Source organism: Equus asinus, chromosome 17, assembly GCF_041296235.1.
Source record: "Equus asinus isolate D_3611 breed Donkey chromosome 17, EquAss-T2T_v2, whole genome shotgun sequence".
NCBI classification, from domain to species: Eukaryota; Metazoa; Chordata; class Mammalia; order Perissodactyla; family Equidae; genus Equus; species Equus asinus.
Genome location: NC_091806.1, coordinates 32,403,435 through 32,422,748, shown reverse-complemented (window position 1 = coordinate 32,422,748; position 19,314 = coordinate 32,403,435). Strand labels below are relative to the sequence as shown.

The 19,314-nt window shown below is 39.6% G+C and overlaps 1 protein-coding gene across 1 annotated transcript; it reads left to right on the top strand.

Moving 5' to 3' along the window:
- Positions 1 to 5,948: 5,948 nt before the first annotated feature.
- LOC106822138 (olfactory receptor 1S1-like) lies at positions 5,949 to 6,953 on the top strand. Its single transcript, XM_014827181.3, has one exon. It carries the CDS (start codon positions 5,949 to 5,951, stop codon positions 6,951 to 6,953), a length of 1,005 nt encoding a protein of 334 aa, XP_014682667.1.
- The last annotated feature ends 12,361 nt before the right edge of the window (positions 6,954 to 19,314 follow it).

Sequence of the window (19,314 nt, the reverse complement as noted above, 5' to 3'; positions counted from 1 at the left end):
CTGACTGACCCCCATATTCCAGTTCTTCTCTGCTCCCATCCCTCACTGTTCTAGAGGTTAACACACCCATGTCTCAACCAAGCCTTTTTATAGGTTTATTTTTGTCAGAGCCCTTGGTGATTTTATCAGTGTTTATCTCAAACCAGCTAAGAAAGGAGGTTGGGATTGTGGAGCTTCTAAATCATACTCCCTAGGATGCTGGTCCCTCTGGAGTAAACAAAAGAGAAGCTGATATCTATTGAGCCACTAACCATATTCCAGGGACAAATTCAGGTGTTTTGCGAACATCATCTCCAGTTTACTGATATGGAAACAGGAGCTCTAATGAGTTGAATGGCGTGCCTAAGTTTACACATCCGTTAAGTGGCAGATCTGGGGTTCAAACTCAGGTCTGCCTCATTTCAAAGTCCCTGCTCTTTCTACTACATCAACCTGAAATAATATCAACCAGAAAGAACCGGACTAGGAATCACTCATGTGAGTTATTGTTTTGGTTATGACAAAACTAACCAACTGATGTTAACCAGTCACTCATCCCTCTGAGGATCAAGTTAATCTATTGTGCAATTAGTGATGTTCTTGTTGACCTTTGTGGTGTCCTTCAGCTCTAGATTCTATGACTCTGTTCATGGAATTACTCTACATTCTGTAATTTATGAAAGACTATGTGTGTTCAGTAAGGAATTGGTAAATGCAAATCCAAACACCTTCTCGACATTGAAAGTGTGCCAGGATCAGACCCCAAGTTACAAATTTACAACTTTCTTTCTTATTCTTTATATGAACTTTAATCTTATCAACACTGGTCTCTTTACTGAACCCAGAACTTGCCACGCATGATCCTACCACCTGGCCGTTGCTCATACCATCCACCTGCTTAGAAATCCTTCTCTGCATCTCCTCACCTATATAAATCATTTCAATTTTTGAAGCATGGCTCTATTTCACTTCTTCTGTGAAATATTTACTTGGTACCCCAGTCTACATATAGTTCTCTCTCACATGAATTCCTGTGCTATTCTCTCTACCATGATTAATATCTGAGAGCAACCATTGCACTTGTCTCCACCTGCCATTAGAAACTATATGTTCTTTCTTCCTATTCATGTCTTATATCTTCAAGACAACTGTGAGCTTCTAGATGACAGAACCTGAACGTTAGCACTCATGAGTTCCACGTAATACTTAAGCTAGAACAGGATATAGAGTTAAGACTATATAATGTTTCATAAATAAACTCTGAGCAGATAAAAATGCGGTCAGAGGCTCAAGAGAATTTTCCAAGTCCTTCTCTTTAGATAGGGCTAACACTCAAATTCTATCTCCACAATGTCACAGCATGGTAGGGAAAATGGGCTCCCCATTCTTGAAACCTTGAGCCAGAGTAATTCCAAACTCTGGAGGAAAGACTATAAAGAGCAATTACAACAACCACAGCTCAAAAGGTCAGAGTCATTAAGAATTCATTCTCCTCAGGGAAAAAGTTCTGGGTCTAACAGAAAACAACCCAGATCAGCCAAAGTGTGAGTCAAGAGTGAAGAAATCGAAGAGTGAGTGATGGGGGAGGAAGATGAAGAGTGTCAATCAGATCCTCAGAGCCAGCTAAAGACTTAAGGACTTGTTTTGCTAACACTTGTATTAGTTTTCCTAGAGATCAAGACTGGTCACCGCCTTGAAAGGGTCTCAAAAGGACAAAAAGCAGTACGGGGGGAGGGGCATTTTAGATATTTTAAAGGTTTGTGGCTCTTCAAACCTCAACCCTAAAAATCTTACTCCATCATATTTGATTTCATGGAAAACTACTGAGGATAAAAGATCCTTAAGGGGGTTCCTGGGCAACAATGAACAAAAGATTGAGCAAGAGCTGCTCTACACTGACTAGACTTCTACGTTCCTCCTCAGAGTAGTTTCATTCTCTAGGAAGAATAGAGGTGCCACACTATACTAAAGAATCTAGAGATCATGAGAGGGCATGCATAGATCTGGGTAGCACAAGAAGTAATTTGCATTGGGCACAAATCGTATATTACCTCTCTCTTTCTAATGACTGCTTACCTGCCAAACTCTGCTACCTCTTTCCAAGATCTGCCAGCTAGCAGACACTCACAATGAACATATATGCCAAACCTGCCCACACGAAGTTTCCCTCTCTTCTAGATTCAGATTAATAGCCATATTGTGGAACATGGTCCCTGACTTCCTGTGTGGCCACCAAGGGGCCAGATGACACAACCCAGAAGTTCAGAAGAATCAAGTCTTCATGGGGTGAATTTTGACTGATGAGAAGCAAGAGATGAGAGGGAACAGGGCATATACATATCCCTTACTTTATCTCCTCCCCGAGCTGCTCCTGGCTGTGATTTCTTCTTCCAGAGGAGACCCACATGTTGTGTGACCATATCTGATAAGTAATCTCTGGTTCTTCCATGCTTATGAACAATCACCTTTGCAGTAATGCATTTCTTTGCATTGTTTTGCATCTAGTCTAGCCTCAATACCCTCTATGGCCCTCCTCCTTATCTCCCTGGAGTTTTAGCTTCCAAATAAAATGTCAGGATTTAAATTCCTGCTTCAAGGTCTGCTTTTGGGAAAACCTGTGCTAAGACAGCCATTGTCTTAGTTCCTTCAAGCTGCTATAACAATATACCATAAACTGAGTGGCATATAGACTACAAAAATTTATTTTTCCTGGTTCTGGAAGCTGGAGCCTGAGATGAAGGTGCCAGCAGATTCGGTATCTGGTGAGAGCCAGTTTTCTAGGTCAAAGATGGCCATCTTTTTGCTACGTTCTCACATGCAGAAAGTGCAAGGGAGCTCTATAAGGCTTCTTTTATAAGGGTACTAATCCCATTCTTGAGGGCTCCGTCCTCATGACCTAATCATCTCCCAAAAGCCCCACCTCCTAATACCATATGAATTGTGGGGGTGGGGTGGTGGCGACACAAAACACATTTAGACCACAGCAGTAGTTGATGAAAGAACTCATAAATATGTTTCATGGACGAGTTTCAGGATTCTGATTCCACCCAATTTTCTTCCTAGCTGTGAATAGATATATAGATAAAATGGCTTGCCTTTTCTTTCTTCTCCATTACCCATTTATTCCAAACATTAGCTGTGAATGACTACACAGTTGGCCCATAGATTAAGCAGTTTCCTATTGAGGAGTGGGCAAGTGTTCTTGAGAAAAAACTGCACTATATTATGTAGCACATGTAAGCATTACAAGAAGGGATCTATTGATTTTGGTTGTGTCTCTAGCTATACAGCCTCCCTTGCTCCTGTCCATCTCAAGTTCTGTTTTTCCAGCCTTCCCAATGTATCCGTGAACCACTCAATATTATCTCAATAGGTTTCATTTAAATTAAAAATCCAGAATTTATTTTTTTTGTTTGCAACTAATAGTCCTGAGTGCTGAATCACTGGATCTCCAGATTCCCTTCCAAAGCTAACATTCATTCAAGTGGTACAGAAAGCCAGGACTTATCCGCTTCCACTAGAGATGGCATCTCTTTTGAGTCATAATCCATAGTGCAGGAATTTAATTCAATTCTCAAGGTATTTACTGAGTTTTCCTCACTTCTAGTCCCTATAGCGGAAATGGAGAAGGAACTCTCAAAATGCTTACTGTCTCACTGGGAACCTAAGACACATAGCAAACAACTCACTTGCTATGAAGAACAATAACCAACTATGTTACAAAACAAGAAATCACAAGTAGGAAGAGCCACTTGAAGATGAACAAGCAAACAAAACAACAGAGCTGCCCGTCTATTCACCATTTACCCTACTGGATGTGAAAACAACTGTCTGTCTTGAGGAAAGCACTTCAGGGATATTATCCCAAAGGAGTAGCTACATGTCCCATGTGAGCCCAGCAACATGACTCTCTTAACTCTGGTGCTGCAGAAAAGAGTCTGGTTCTGAAAAATATATAAGAGCTACTCTCATTCTCCTGCCTGCTACACTATCAACAACAAGTTAAGCTATTGGATCCAAATTCCTTAGCTTCCTGAGATCTTACTGTCTTTCAGAGGTGAGCCATTTTAGACTTTAGTGCTGCTCTTAATCAGTGAGGCAGGTGACTCACAGAGAAATTTGTGTGGGACTGCTGGTGGGGAGAGAGGTAGGACAGGGAAGTGAGATTAGAGATTGTCACTCAAAAGTATACACTCTCCCATTCTGATCAATCCCAAACGACCCCATAGCTTAGAGATCACGGAACCCTCTAACACCAGTCTGTATCTCGCCCTGAGGTGTACATATAGATGCTTGCCATTCCTTTATCTCATTTTAGTTTTGCCTTGGAGTCTCCCTCTACATATAAGTTTTCCCCTCTCTCTGATTTGTAAGCCAAGATTCTCAGGGGCAAAGGGACCTCAGTGCTACCACTCCAGTCTCCACTGCCTTCAGTTTTCCAGAATGCCAGAGGTAAAGGTTTCCTGTTGTTTTGACCTCTTCTTGGAAAGAAAAGCTATTTGGGAAATTGGCAATCTCTAATCATTGAGAGACAAGTGGTTTTGGAGATAAGTAGAAGAGAGAGAAAAAAGTGAGAGGGAGATGATGCAAGGAGAGTAGAAAGACAGGAACCAAAACATCTTGACTCTCAAGCCAATATTCTTTCCAATAAGCCACAAGGAAAACCACACTCAGTCCACTATCCTTCCCTGCCTCTGGGTGACACCTTGAGTGGTCCCTATAGTTTTCCAGTCACTTTTAGTTTTAATAAGTTTTACCTTGATACTAAAGACCCACTTCCATGTATTCAAAAGCCATCACAATTTACAACTTCAATTTCACATCCTTCAAAGCATGTGTCCTCCCTCCTGAGCTCAGGAATCTTGGGGATGTACAGTTGTAGAGAAGAATAATGGGAGTGGGGAAAGGGGAAAAAGTTCTTCAAGTCTGTTTCCATGGAATAGTAGCAGTTGGTGAGTTATGTGTAACAGGTGTGCTCTGCCATGAAACTATTTTGGATTCTTCAGAGGCCTTCTTTCTGGGACTGTCCATTAAGCATTTCTCTGACAAGGGCAATGAATTCACTCCCTCATCTCATTATGATCACACTTTCATAAGGGAGCCAATCTATAACCGCTTACTGCTACAGCCTCCTCCACTCTAGTAGGCTACTCCTTGGTTGGAGTCTCAAAAAGTTAGCTTGAGCACAAAGATCTCCTGTAGCATTCACTTGGTCTTTAGGAAGCTCACTTTTTCATACCATTCTATGTATGATGATGCAGGATTGCCTTACCATGCTTTCCTCATGTCCCTGGCATAATGAACTAATCCAGTGAGCCTCCCAGCTCTAAAAGTGAGAGTCAAGTACAAGTCTTTAGGTTCTTAGGTGTCTGCAAAACTTTACCCATTCACCTAATATCTAGCAGTGAATGAAATAAGATTCTTGTCTCCTTTTCCTGTACACTTTCTCCAACAGCAGTTCTTTTGGAGCTCTCCCCCCAAATTTAGTGGGAAGAAGCACTCACAAAATAGTATATTACTATAGGCTTCCCCAAACTCATCAGTTTAATGACTCCTCAAATTTGAATCCTCTTAGATTTAAAGGATGAAGGGGAGTGGTGGGAAAGGTCTTAGGACCAGCTTGTTCATTTTTAAATAATTCCTTCAGAGGTAACTAGCATCTTTAGAATATGGAGTACATCTTGCCTTTTACCCTCAATTTGGAGCATTGCACTACATTTGGAGCCAACTATAGAAAACACATTCAGAATCATGTCAGAGTTTAAAACTTGTTCATTGAGAAGTATCTATCTTGGCTCTGTGTTTTCTTTCTAATACATTTTATGAATCTCTGCACTGCTGATGCAGTTCCTTATTAAGTGGTCCTTTTTCATTCTTCATTCCCCTTCAGCCTGGAAGGAGTGCCCATCTCCCTGCAATGGCTGTAAATAAATGGCACCGTATTGGGCTTCATGTTGGGGTATGAAGATATGTGTTCTTTTCTTCAGATCAGCAGAAACATGCATCAAGGAAACCAAACCACCATCTCTGAATTCCTCCTCCTGGGACTCTCCAACCAACCTGAGCAGCAGCAGCTCCTCTTTGTGCTTTTTCTAGGTATGTACCTGGTAACTGTGGCTGGGAATGGGCTCATCATTCTGGCCATTGGCTTGGATTCTTACCTTCACACCCCCATGTATCTTTTCCTTGCCAATCTATCCTTTGCCGATATTTCATCCATTTCTACTTCAGTCCCCAAAATGCTGATGAATATTCATACCAACAGTCAGTCCATCTCCTATGAGAGCTGCATCACACAGATGTACTTTTCTATTGTGTTTGTCAACATTGACAATTTCCTCTTGGGAGTCATGGCATATGACCGTTTTGTGGCCATCTGCCACCCTCTGAACTATTTGACCATCATGCAACTCAGGTTCTGCATTTTTCTCACAGTCGTTCCATGGGTCCTCAGTAATATTGTTGCCCTGACACACACCCTTCTGCTCCTTCAACTGATCTTCTGTGACAGCAGTACTCTCCCACACTTCTTCTGTGACTTGGCCCTTCTTCTCAAACTGTCCTGCTCAGACACAATGATAAATGAGCTTGTATTGTTCTTCGTGGGCCTATTAGTCATCACCTTCCCCATTTCCCTCATCTTCTTCTCCTACATCTGCATTATCAGAGCTGTCCTGAGAATTTCATCCACAGAGGGAAAGTGGAAAGCGTTCTCCACCTGTGGCTCTCACTTGACAGTTGTATTGCTCTTCTATGGGACTATTGTAGGGGTTTACTTTTTCCCTTCATCCATGCTCCCTGATGACAGAGATAAGATTGGCGCAGTACTATTCACTGTGGTAACACCCATGGTAAACCCTTTCATCTACAGCCTGAGAAACAAGGACATGAAAGGTGCCCTGAGAAAGCTCATCAATAGGAAGAGCTTTCTCCTTCTTATGCCCTGGGCATCTACATTTCTTTCATCCCAATAACCAGATGGGTGACTCTGCCTAGAGTTTGTGGCATAGTTGTGATGTTTCAGCTTTTGATTAATTTTCAGAAATCTGCCTCCTATTCCAACCTCTGAGAAGCTGAGGCTTTTGCACATACCTCTGGTCTGGGAAACAAGAACTCTAACCCCCATACTAAGTCACAACAATAACTCACATCTTTATAGCCTACATTACTACAAATTTTGATGCAAATTGATTATAACTTAGACAGTAATAAGTGCATGTTTTACCTACAGTCCAGCTTTTGCAGGTTTGAAGACAGGTTTTCATTGAATCTAGATTTACCTAGGTCAGATTTTCTCAAAGTTTGTTTTGCCAAGGTACTATTCAGTGAGATGTTTAATAGTTGTAAAAATGAAGGAGCCAATGTTCACATTGTTTTGGGTAATTCTGAGTTAAATGAAGCAAAATGTCTTACCTAGACAACTTTTCAGAGCCTTTACTACAGTACAAATCTCCAGAAAGTTCAGATGGCCTGCAGCATTTCTCAAAAGTAAACTTGTTCAATCATACAGAATCTGATTCATCACAGAGTGTTCATGGGTCGAGTGTTGTGCAAAACACACTTTGGAACGTATTTCAATGGAAAACCAGAGAGAATGCATATAAAGACATCAGTTCTAGTTCTGACTCTGTCCCTAAGTAGCTGTGAGACTTTAGTCATGTCAGTCCATATTCTTAAGCCTATTCTCATCTATAAAATGAAGCCATTGGTCCCAGTTGTTTCCAACTGAGGCTGTACATCAGAATTACTGGGAGGAACTTTTTCAAAATTCACAGCCTCAGACCCTGCAAGGCCCTCTCTGCTTGGCCAACTGCAGGGGTGTTGGGTTCAGATTGACAATGAAACTCCCAAGATATGCCAAGAATCAAGCTTTCAGAAAGATTTAAAAATATATACAGGACACTCCCACAACACACAGGGACAGCATGGTAGAAGTCTCATGATTCTCAGGCACAGCTTCCTAATATCCAGTCATTCCATGCTTGGGATGTGCATGGTCATGAGAAAGAGAGTGCTCAGTGGGTGTGGACCACTTCAGTTCAGGGAAACCCCACCTCCAGTATTCCTTAGGCATTATGCTTTGCTTATTGATAGCCCTCTCGGGGGTAAATGACTAGCACCTATTTTCTGGTGCAGCTGCTTCTCAGAAAATACAGGTTACACATCAGTTACAAATTCTTCCATGACCAATTTTAATAAACAGGTACAAGTGCTTGAGTCACTTCAAAGACATTTCAGGGGGACTGCCGTGTATCTTGGATGCAGTGTACACCTATAAACTTCTTGAATTAGTAGCAAGGGGGATTTGACCAAGGGTCAATCATCAGACTTCTCTGAGGCTGAGAAAAAGCTACAAACCTGGTTTGATTACTTTCCTCCAAATCCCACACTAGATCTACAAACTTGAACTCTAGTGAAGGAATCAGGAACTTGTATTCTGAAAACAACCCTCAGGTGACCCTGATGTGCTAAAGAATCATTGAACCACATGAACTGTGAGCTCCAGTCCAGCTTTTGGACTTTGTGAATCTAGAAGCCTACTGATTGGTGGTGACGTCTTTCAGACATCTGTCTTAAAAATATTCTGTAGTTACCCACAAGAGTGTGTTCTTTATCCCTGCCCCAAATCTCTTTTTAAGTATTTCCATATCTGGAACAAACTATTACTTGTTATTGAATCTAATTTTTCTAGCAATTGCACTGTAGCATAGAGAGAAGATCTGGTTCTCAATATTGTCTTTTCAGCATGTTGTGATCCACTTGTGTGATCTAGGGGAAACTACTTGAGCATTGAAACACATCTTCTTTACCTGTAAAACGTGAATAATAATCCAATGTCCCAAAGGTGTTTATGGCTTAGTGGATATGTATATTATACAACTACAATAGCACTTGGGATATCATAGACACTCAAATAAAAAAGGTGTTCCCTTCTTTGTAAGTGTCCCCTGGCTTCCAAATTCAATCTACCTGCCTTACTAAACTAGGTTTATTTGTCCCCAGTCTAAGATGACTTCTATTCTTCTATAAACATAAAATTGCAACCTCTTTATGAGGAAATATACAATTAGTCACATTCCTTTTGCTATGATATCTCAAACTTTTACACTTCATTTGTTTTCATTCCACCTGCTTTTATTGGGATTGCCCATCCAGCCTCTTAGCAATCCTGCCTTCCTCAAGGACCTCAAAATCCACACTATTCTACTCACAGCTCCAATATGAAACATCACGGAGCTCTGCTTTAATTATTCCACGTGGAGTAGTAGACAGTCCTATGTTTGTAATTGAGAGAGTTGGTATCTGGTCCTGCTCTGCAGCTAACTCGTTGTGTGACAATCCATGTTACTAACCTCAGTTTCATTTTCTGTAATATAATACTTGATCTAATATGAACAATGAAGTTTTTATAGTAGCATGCATCATTAAAACCCATTGATGTTAAACAGAATAGGCTGAAAGAGATGCATGGGAAGAACGTTAAGAAAATATTATCAGTGGTTGTGATAGACTGTATTTTCCAAAAATGGGCACAATGTTTTCCAACTCACACTCCCTTGAAGAAACTTGCCACTTCACCATCAAGAAAGGGAGTCTGTGTCCCTCCCTTTGAACCTGGAGGGCTTTGTGGACATCTTTGCCTAATAACATAGCCAAGAAATGATGCTACATGATTTCCAAGACTATCTAAGAAAAGCCAGTACAGCTTCTACCTAGCACTTCTCTCTCAGGACATGTACCTCTGGAGCCTTGAATTGCCATGTAAGAAGTCTTGCTACTCTGAAGCAGCCATGCTGGAGAGACCATGTGAAGGGATCATGTAGTTTTAGAGAGAGATGCCCAAGGAGTCCAGCTGTTCCAGCTCACAGATCTTGAGTCTTCCCAGCTAGTCACTCAACTGTGAGTGAATGAATGTTCAGCTGATCCCAGCCTCAACTCTGACTGCAAGCACATGAGACTCCAAGTGAAGACTGCACAGCTGAGTCCAGTCAACTCCTAGAACTGTGAGAGATAACAATAAAATCACTTATTGTTTTATTTTAGTTTAGTTAATAAATTTATTATGGTTATTTTAATTAAGGTAACATTGGCTTATAACATTAAACAAATTTCAGGTGTACTTCATTATACTTCTATTTCTGTGTAGATTACATTATGTTCGCCTTTCAAAGGCTAATTACCATCCAGCACCATATACATCTGCCTGGTCATCCCTTTTCCGCTCATCCCTCTCCACTTCCCCTCTGGTAACCACCAATCCAATGTCTATCTCTATGTGTTTGTTTGTTGTTGTTGTTACTTTTATCTTATATTTATGAGTGAGATTATACAATATTTGACTTTCTCCCTCTGACTTATTTTGCTTAGCAAAATATCCTCTAATTCCATCCATGTTGTCGCAAATGGCAATTTAATCTTTTTTTACTTTTTAAATTTTTTTTTTTTTTGAGGATGATCAGCCCTGAGCTAACATCTGCCAATCCTCCTTTTTTGCTGAGGAAGACTGGCCTTAGCTAACATCCTGCCCATTTTTCTCTACTTTATATGTGGGACGCCTACCACAGCATTGCTTGATGAGTGGTGCCATGTCTTCACCAGGGATCTGAACCGGGGAACCCCAGGTCACCAAAGCAGAATGTGCAAACTTAACCACTGGGCCACCGGGCCAGCCCCGGCAATTTAATCTTTTTATGGCTGAGCAGTATTCCATTGGATATATATTCCACATCTTCTTCAATCATTCATCCCTTGATGGGCACTTATGTCATTTCCAAGTTTGGCTATTGTGAATAATACCACAATGAACATAGGGGTGCATATATCTTTGTGCACTTGTGTTTTCATGTTTTTTGGATAAATACCTAGCAGTGGAATAGCTGGACCACATGGTAGTTCTATTCTTAATTTTTAAGGAAGCTCCATAGTGTTTTCTATTGTGGCTGCACCAGTTTGCATTCCCTCTAGCAGTGTTGAGGGTTTTCTTTTCTCCACATCCTCTACAAGGTTGTTATTTCTTGTCTTGTTAATTATAGCCATTCTAATGAGAGTGAGGCAATACCTCATTGTAGTTTTGATTTGCATTTCCCTAATGATTAGTGATGTTGAAGATATTTTCATGTGTCTATTGGTCATCTATGTATCTTCTTTAGAAGAAATGTCTGTTCAGAACTTCTGCCCAATTTTTAATTGGATTGTTTGTTTTTTTATTGTTGAGATGTATGAGGTCTTTATGTCTTTTCGATATTAACCCCTTGTCAGATATATGGTTTACAAATATCTTCTCCCAATTGTCAGGTTGTCTTTTCATTTTGTTGAGGGTTTACTTTGCTGTGCTGAAGCTTTTTAGTTTGATGTAGTCCCATTTGCCTATTTTTTTTCTATTGTTTCCCTTGCCCAGTCACACATGGTATTTGAAAATATGCTGCTAAGAGCGATGTAGAAGAGCACACTGCCTATGTTTTTTGCTAGAAGTTTTATGGTTTCAGGTATTACATTCAAATCTTTAATCCATTTTGAGTTAATTTTTGTGAATGGTGCAAAATAATGCCCTACTTTTATTCTTTTGCTTGTGACCATGCAGTTTTCCTAACAGAATTTACTGAAGAGACTTTCCTTTTTCCATTGTAAGTTCTCAGCTCCCTTGTTGAAGATTAGCTGTCCATAGATGTGTGGTTTCATTTCAGAGCTCTCAATTCTCTTCCATTGATCCATGTGTCTGTTTTTGTGCCAATAACATACTGTTTTGGTTACTATAGCTTTGTAGTATCTTTTGAATTCAGAGAGTGTGATACCTCCAGCTTTGTTCTTTTTTCTCAAGATTGCTTTGGCTATTCAGAGTCTTTTATTGTTCCATGTAAATTATAGGATTCTTTGTTCTACTTCTGTGAAAATGTCAATGGAACTTTGATAAAGGTGACATTGAATCTGTAGATTGTTTTAGGAAATATGGACATGTTAACTATGTTAATTCTTCCAATCCAAGGGCACAGAATATCTTTCCATTTCTTTGTGTCCTCTTCAATTACTTTCAACAAAGTTTTATAATTTTCATCATGGAGGTCTTTCACCTCTTTGGTTACATTTATTTCTAGGTATTTTATTCTTTTGTTGCAATTGTAAATGGGATTGTATTGTTCATTTCTCTTTCTTCTACTTCAATTTTAGTGTATATGAACACAACTGATTTTTGTATATTGATTTTGTGTCCTGCAACTTGCCTGTATTCTTTTATTATTCCTAAAAGTTTTTTGGTAAATTTTTTAGAGTTTTCTATATATAAAAGCATGTCATCTGCACATAGTGACAGTTTCAATTCTTCCTTTCCAATTTGTAATAAACTTGTATGCCAGTTGGAAGTTTACCTAAGAAAGTGTATTAGAATTGAGTTTGAGACACAAAAGACAATTGATTAAGAAAATAGAGGATCACAAACTTTTATGAAAACCTTGACAAGTTTTCACAGAGGATAAGTGTAAATCTGTACCTAGATGCTTCTGTTTCCTTGAATCATTCTCCTATTTGTCGTTTTCAATAAACATCTATTGTAAACCTTCTATTTACCAGGCTCTAAAGTTGTCCCTGGGACTACAAAGATGAATAATTCACAATTCACGTCCTCAAGGCAAACTAAAAACAAACTAAAAAGAGAACTGACACAAAAGTAATTTTAAGTAATTTTAAGACTGGATGAGCAAAGACAGTATTTAGTCAATAATTAATGTCATTAGATTTAGAGAACTCAGAGATTTTGTACAAAGCACAGTCAACTGATTTTTATGCTATACTTATTCTTTTCTGTTAGCCATGCCTCGTAAAAACCAACTTGTGGTTTTATGAACAAATTAACAGCAACCCCTGCCATCTAACTGCAGGAAACACAACTGCAAAAGAAATGCCTAGAAAATCGAATCTTATATAAAGTATCTAATATAGTTAAACTAGTAGAAACAGAGAGTGGAATCGTAGTTGTCAGGGGCTGGGGGCAGAGAGAAATAGGGAGCTGCTATTCAATGGATATACAGTTTCAGTAATACAAGATAATAAATTCTAGAGATTTGTACAACATTACACCTTAGTTAACAATACTGTATTGCACAGTTAGAAATTTATTAAAAGGGTATATCTCATGTTAAGAGTTCTTACTACAATAAACAATAAAGAAAAAGAAGGGAGCATGGCAAGAAGCAAGGCATCCATTTTGCTGACGTGGATCACAGCTCAGGGGGCAAGGTTTTATAGCAAGCAACTTCGTTTTTCGCTGTCTTTCTGATTCTGGCAGAAGCAGTGAAATGCTGGGACTAGAAATTGTTCCTGGAAGCTTCATCTACTTTTTTAACCATTCCAACATTTTTGGAAACCACAGAATACATGATAATAAACACTTTACGCTTAAACCAAATAAAAGTAGCTAATCAAATAAAATCATATTAAGTATACAAGAAAGAAGGAAGGAAGGAAGGGGGGAAGAAAGAAAGAAAGGAAGGGAGGGAGGAAGGGAGGGAGAGAGAGAGAGAGAGAGAGAGAGAGAGAGAGAGATTGGGAGAGAGAGAGAAAGAAAGAAAGAAAAGGCTGTTGAATTCCTAAAATTCTCCAAGCAGGAAATAGGATGATAAAACTACTCAACTGAAGACAAGTGCTGTCCTTCGTGAAAAAGGAAAGATGGCTCTAGGGGCAGAGCCATGAGCCTAGAGAGTGGTGCCTTGGACCACAGTGATACTTTGGGTCCAGAGGGTGGGGCTATGAGCTACAGATGATTATTTCCACCTTGAAAACTAATAGAGTTTTCCTTCTTTGATTTCATAATTGGTTAGGACCAATAACTCTTTTATTTCTTCTATTTTCTCTTCCATTTTGGTCAAGAAGATAGTCCCTGAGTTAACATCTGTGCCAGTCTTCCTCTACTTTGTATGTGGGACACTGCCACAGCATTGTTTGATGACTGGTGTGTAGGTCAGCACCCGGGATCTGAACCTGCAAACCCCAAGCCACCAAAGCAGAGTACACAAACTTGACCACTATGCCACTGAGCCAACCCCAATTTTGTCTCTTTTTGAATGGAAATATCTGTAACTGGTATCCTATGCCTGTCCCATCATTGCATTTTGGGAGCAGATACCTTGTTCTCTAGTTTTGCAGGTCCACATATGGAGAGGAATTTGCCCCAGCATGGTTCATACTCAGTGTCTCATCTAGAACTTGATTTAGATGGTTTAGATGAGGAGGTTTGGTATTTTTGAGCCAATGATATTTAGGCGAGATTTTGGACTTGAGTTGATGCTGTGATGGATTGATGTTTTGGGGGATGTTGGGGTAAGATGAATGTATTTTGCATTTGTGATGTGTTATTAAATAAAATTGTCAAGAGAAAATTCGTATAACTTTACTTGATATGTATATTTCATTGAGCAACAAACAAGCTTCACAAACAAGGAGACTTCAAACTGAAAGTGGTTAGAAGCTCAGAGGCATGTTGTTACACAATGGCTCATAAAGTGACAATGAGAAAGTTGTTTAACTTTTACAACGATTTGTTATTACAGTGGGAGTTTCCAGATGACAAAGGATTGGGTAAAAGTGATTATCTTATACCATTTTAAGAAGATAATTTAAATTTCATTTATGATTACCAGAGGCATTTACAAGGAATCATCTAAGTTGTTTCACTTACATTCATGAAATAAGCTAGATTCAGTGTTTATTACATAGCCATTCTGGTTTTGTGTGCTCGGAATTTTCAAGCCTTGTTTCAATTTTATTTTATTTTAATGCATTGAGCCCCCACCTGCTTAGGTTCTTAATAGTGATATGGCTGGGCATCAAAAACAGAGAGAAAAAAAATTTACTCTCACATAGGGGAAAAAAAAACACAAGAAGACAAATAATTTCTCATCAGAAAAATGGGAGCCAGTAGACAGTAAAATGACATCTTTAAACATATAAAAGAAAAAAATATAATTTCCTATAACTCTATATCCAGAGAAAATATTCTTAAAATTAAAATAAAAAATGTAAAAGACTACTTTTAGAATTCCTTTAAAAACTATTGTCTATTTAAGAGAAAAATGCCACCTATGATGGAATGTATAAGTAGAATGTTACAATAAGAACATAAATATGGAGGGAGAAAATAGAATTATATATACCAAAGTTTCTACATATTTACTGCAGCAATATCATAATAACTCATGGTAGGCAGTGATAAGAATGCGTCTACAAAATATGATACAAAAAATATAGCTAAGGAGAGTGATGTCAGCAACATGACAGAGTAAGTGGTTCCCTCTCTCTCTCCCCCTTCAAAGTACAACTAAATGGGCATTCATTGATCAACAGAGGATACTCACACAGCACCTCAGGATGCCTGAAAGACTCGTGTTGCTATACATTGGAAGGTGGATGGACTACCCCTGGCGAGGAGGTAGAGGTAGATGAGAACTCTCCATCCCCAAGACAGCCCAGCACCTGTGAGCAACTGCTCTCTTGGCTGAAGCACTCATAGTACCACTGCAACCCCAAGGGTAGGTGTGTGCCTCAGTGCAACTGTGTAGACAGGTGACTGCAGCCCTGAGCCACTCATTATTGCTCTTTGGACCACTGGGAAAATCCACAGTCCCACTGAGACCCCAGGGAGTGACTTGGGCTCAGATCTGGTGGGGAGGCCCCAGCCACCAAGCACAAAGGCTGGTGTGACTTAGGAGCAGATGTAGCACAGCTGAGAGTCTGGGTGAACAAACCCCTAGCTGCCTTAAATGCCCATAGATTTGCTGTGGCCCTGAAGGGACAAGTGAGACCCAGCAGGACTAAGAGAGTGGGTAGTGACAACCCTGAGCCCCAGTGTGATCATTCCTTTGTCCAGGAGGAAAACCCACAGTCCCATCATGGCCCCAGGGAGAGACTAAGCTTGGTCCTAGTGGAGAGACCCCACCCACTAAGTTCAAAGGTTGGTGAAACCTAGGAACAGACAGCAGTGTATCTGCAGCACAGGTCAAAGTGTCCCTGGATACTGCAAACGTCCACAGTAGCACAGCAGCTCCAAAGGAGCAGTATGACTGGTGGGACTGTGGAAGCAAGCAGCAGTAGCCCTGAGCCTCTGTGCGATCACTCTCTCCACCAATGGGAGAGTCCACAATTCCACCACAGTCCCAGGGAGTGTCACAGGCTCAGACCCAGTGGGAAGGCCCCATCCACCTAGCACAACAGCTGGTACAACCTAGGACCAGAGGGCGGTGGAGCCACAAGTCTGGGTAAACAAGCTCCTGGTTGTCTCAAAAGCCTATGACACTGCTGCAGTCCCCAAGGGGGTAGTAAGTTTAGGCAGTCTATGGGAGCAGGCGGCGGCAACCCAGATCCTCCATGTGATTGTTCCCAGAGTTGGTGGGAGATTCCACAGGGTTCCTGTAATACAAGGAGTGGCTGAGACTCAATCAGGAACAGCTGATGGGGATCCTTATGGGTGCAGATTACAAGCTCCTGCCCCCTCCCCCAAATGACAGCAAGTGGAATCAGTAACCAAATTCTATCTCTATGTGGAGGCATAAATCCATGCCATTTACCAGTAGGAAAAAATACATTAAATCTCCAGAACAGAAGGAAAATGACAAGTACCCAGAAAACAATCCTGAAGACTCAGAAATCTATAAATTAAATGACAAAGAATTCAAAATAGCTATCATTAAATACTCAACAAGTTAAAAGCGAATACAGATAGACAATTGAACTAGTTCAGGAGCTATGTCACAAAAGAGCTTGAAACTATAAAGAAGAATCAATCAGAAATGTTGAAGACAGAAAACACAATGGATGAAATTAAGAAAAGTCTGGAATCCCTGAACAGTAGGGCTGATATTATGGAAGACAGAATTAGCAGTCAGGAAGATAAGAATATAGAAAGGCTTCAGATAGAGGAGGAGAGAGAAGTAAGACTAAAAAGAAATGAAGAAACTCTCCAAGAAACATCCAACTCAATTAGGAAATACAGCATAAGGATTATAGGTATCCCAGAGGGAGAAGAGAAGGAAAAAGGAGAAGAAAGCTTCTTCAAAGAAATAATAGCTGAAAACTTCCCAAACCTGAGAATGGAGTTTGAAATCCATGTGAAAGAAGACAATAGATCCCCAAACTTTGTCAATGTAAAAAGACCAACTCCAAGACATATAGTAGTAAAACTGGCAAAAGTCAAAGACAAAGAAAAAGCATTAAGGACAGCAAGGCAGAAAGAAATAATCTACAAAGGAACCCCATCAGGCTGTCAGCAGATTTCTCAGCCGAAATCTTACAGGCTAGGAGAGAATGGAATGATAAAGTCAAAAGTCTGAAAGACAAAAACTGTCAGCCCAGAATACTCTATCCAGGGAAAATATCCTTCAAATATGATGGAGAAATAAAACTTTCCCAGATAAACAAAATTTAAGGGAGTTCATTGTTACAAGAAATCCTTAGGAAGGCCCTCATACCTGGAGGACAAAAAGGAAAGGAGTTACAAAACCCTGAGTAAGGAGATAAGTAGATAGACAAAATCAGAAAATTGCAGCTCTCCATCAGAACAGGTTAGCAAATGCTTAATTATAACATTAAAGGGAAAGGGAAAGAAAAGACCAAGAATAAATAAAATTTTGTCATTTTAACCAAAAGCTCACAACCCAAGAAGAGATGTGACAATAACAACTTAGAAGGAGAAGAGGAAAAGGATGGAACTGGCTTAGTCTAAGGAAACAAGGGACGACCTTATGGACTATCTCATCTATGAGATTTCTTATACAAACTACATGATAACCACTAAACAAATAATTAGAACAGAGACACAAATTATAAATAAGGAGAAAACCAAGAATACCAGCATAGAAAACTACCTAACAATTGGTAGTCTGAAATACATGGAACGGAAAACAAAGGAAATGCTGGAGAACCAGAAAACAAGTGATAAAATGACAGCATTAGGCCCTCACATATCAATAATCACTCTAAATGTAAATGGATTGAATTCTCCAATCAGAAGACACAGAGTGGCAGGAGGGATTAAAAAACAAGATCCAACAATATGCTGCCTCTAGGAAACAGATCCCAGCCCCAAAGACAAACACAGATTCAGAGTGAAGGAATGGAAGACGATACTCTAAGCTAATAGTGAACAAAAGAAAGCAGGTGTCACATACTCATCTCACACAAAGTAGACTTCAAGACAAAACAGGTAAAGAGAGACAAAGAGTGGCAGTATATAATGATGAAAGGGACACTTCACCAAGATGGCATAACACTTATAAATATATATGCACCCCACACAGGAGCACCAAAGTACAGAAAGCAACTATTAATGAACCTAAAAAGGAGATATCCACAACAATACAATAATAGTATGGGGACCTCATCTTCTAGAAGAAAATATAGGCAGTACACTCTTTGACATCGGTCTTAAAAGGATCTTTTTGGACATCGTGTCTTCTTGGACAAGGGAAACAAAAGAATAAACAAGTGGGACTTCATCAAACTAAAGAGCTTCTACAAGGCAAAGAAAAACAGAATTGAAGCAAAAAGACAACTCACCAACTGGGAAAAAATATTTGCAAACCATATGTCTGACAAAGGGTTAATCTCCATAACATATAAAGAAATCACACAACTCAACAACAAAAACATCAAACAACTTGATCAAAAAATGGGCAGAGGATATGAACAGACATTTCTCCAAAGAAGATATACAGATGGCCAATAGGCACATAAAAGATGATCAACATGACTGATCATGAGGGAAATGCAAATCAAAACTACACTAAGATATCACCTCATACTCGTTAGAATGGCTATAATAACCAAGACAAAAAATAACAAATATAGGAGAGATTGTGGAGAAAAGAGAACACTCATACCCTGCTTGTAGGAATGCAAACTGGTTCAGCCACTATAGAAAACAGTATGGAGATTTCTCAAAAAACTAAAAATAGAAATAACATATGACCCAGACATCCTACTACTGGATATCTATCCAAAGAGCTTGAAATCAGCAATTCAAAGAGACTTATGCACCCCTGTGTTCATTGAAGCATTATTCTCAATAGCCAAGATGTGGAAGCAACCTAAGTGCCCTTCGACTGATCACTGGATAAAGAAGATATGGTGTGTATATATATATATAGATACACACACACATATATATATATACACACACACACACGCAATGGAATACTAGTCAACCATAAAAAAATGACAAAACCGTCTCATTCACAGCAACATGGATGGACCTTGAGGGTATTATGTTAAGCAAAATAAGCCACATAAAGAAAGACAAACACTGTATGATTTCACTCATATGTGGAAGATAAACAAACACACGGACAAAGA

What these genes read in the sequence shown, in the direction of transcription:
- LOC106822138 (XM_014827181.3), top strand. Translation starts at nt 5,949, where the DNA reads ATGTGTTCTTTTCTTCAGATCAGCAGAAACATGCATCAAGGAAACCAA.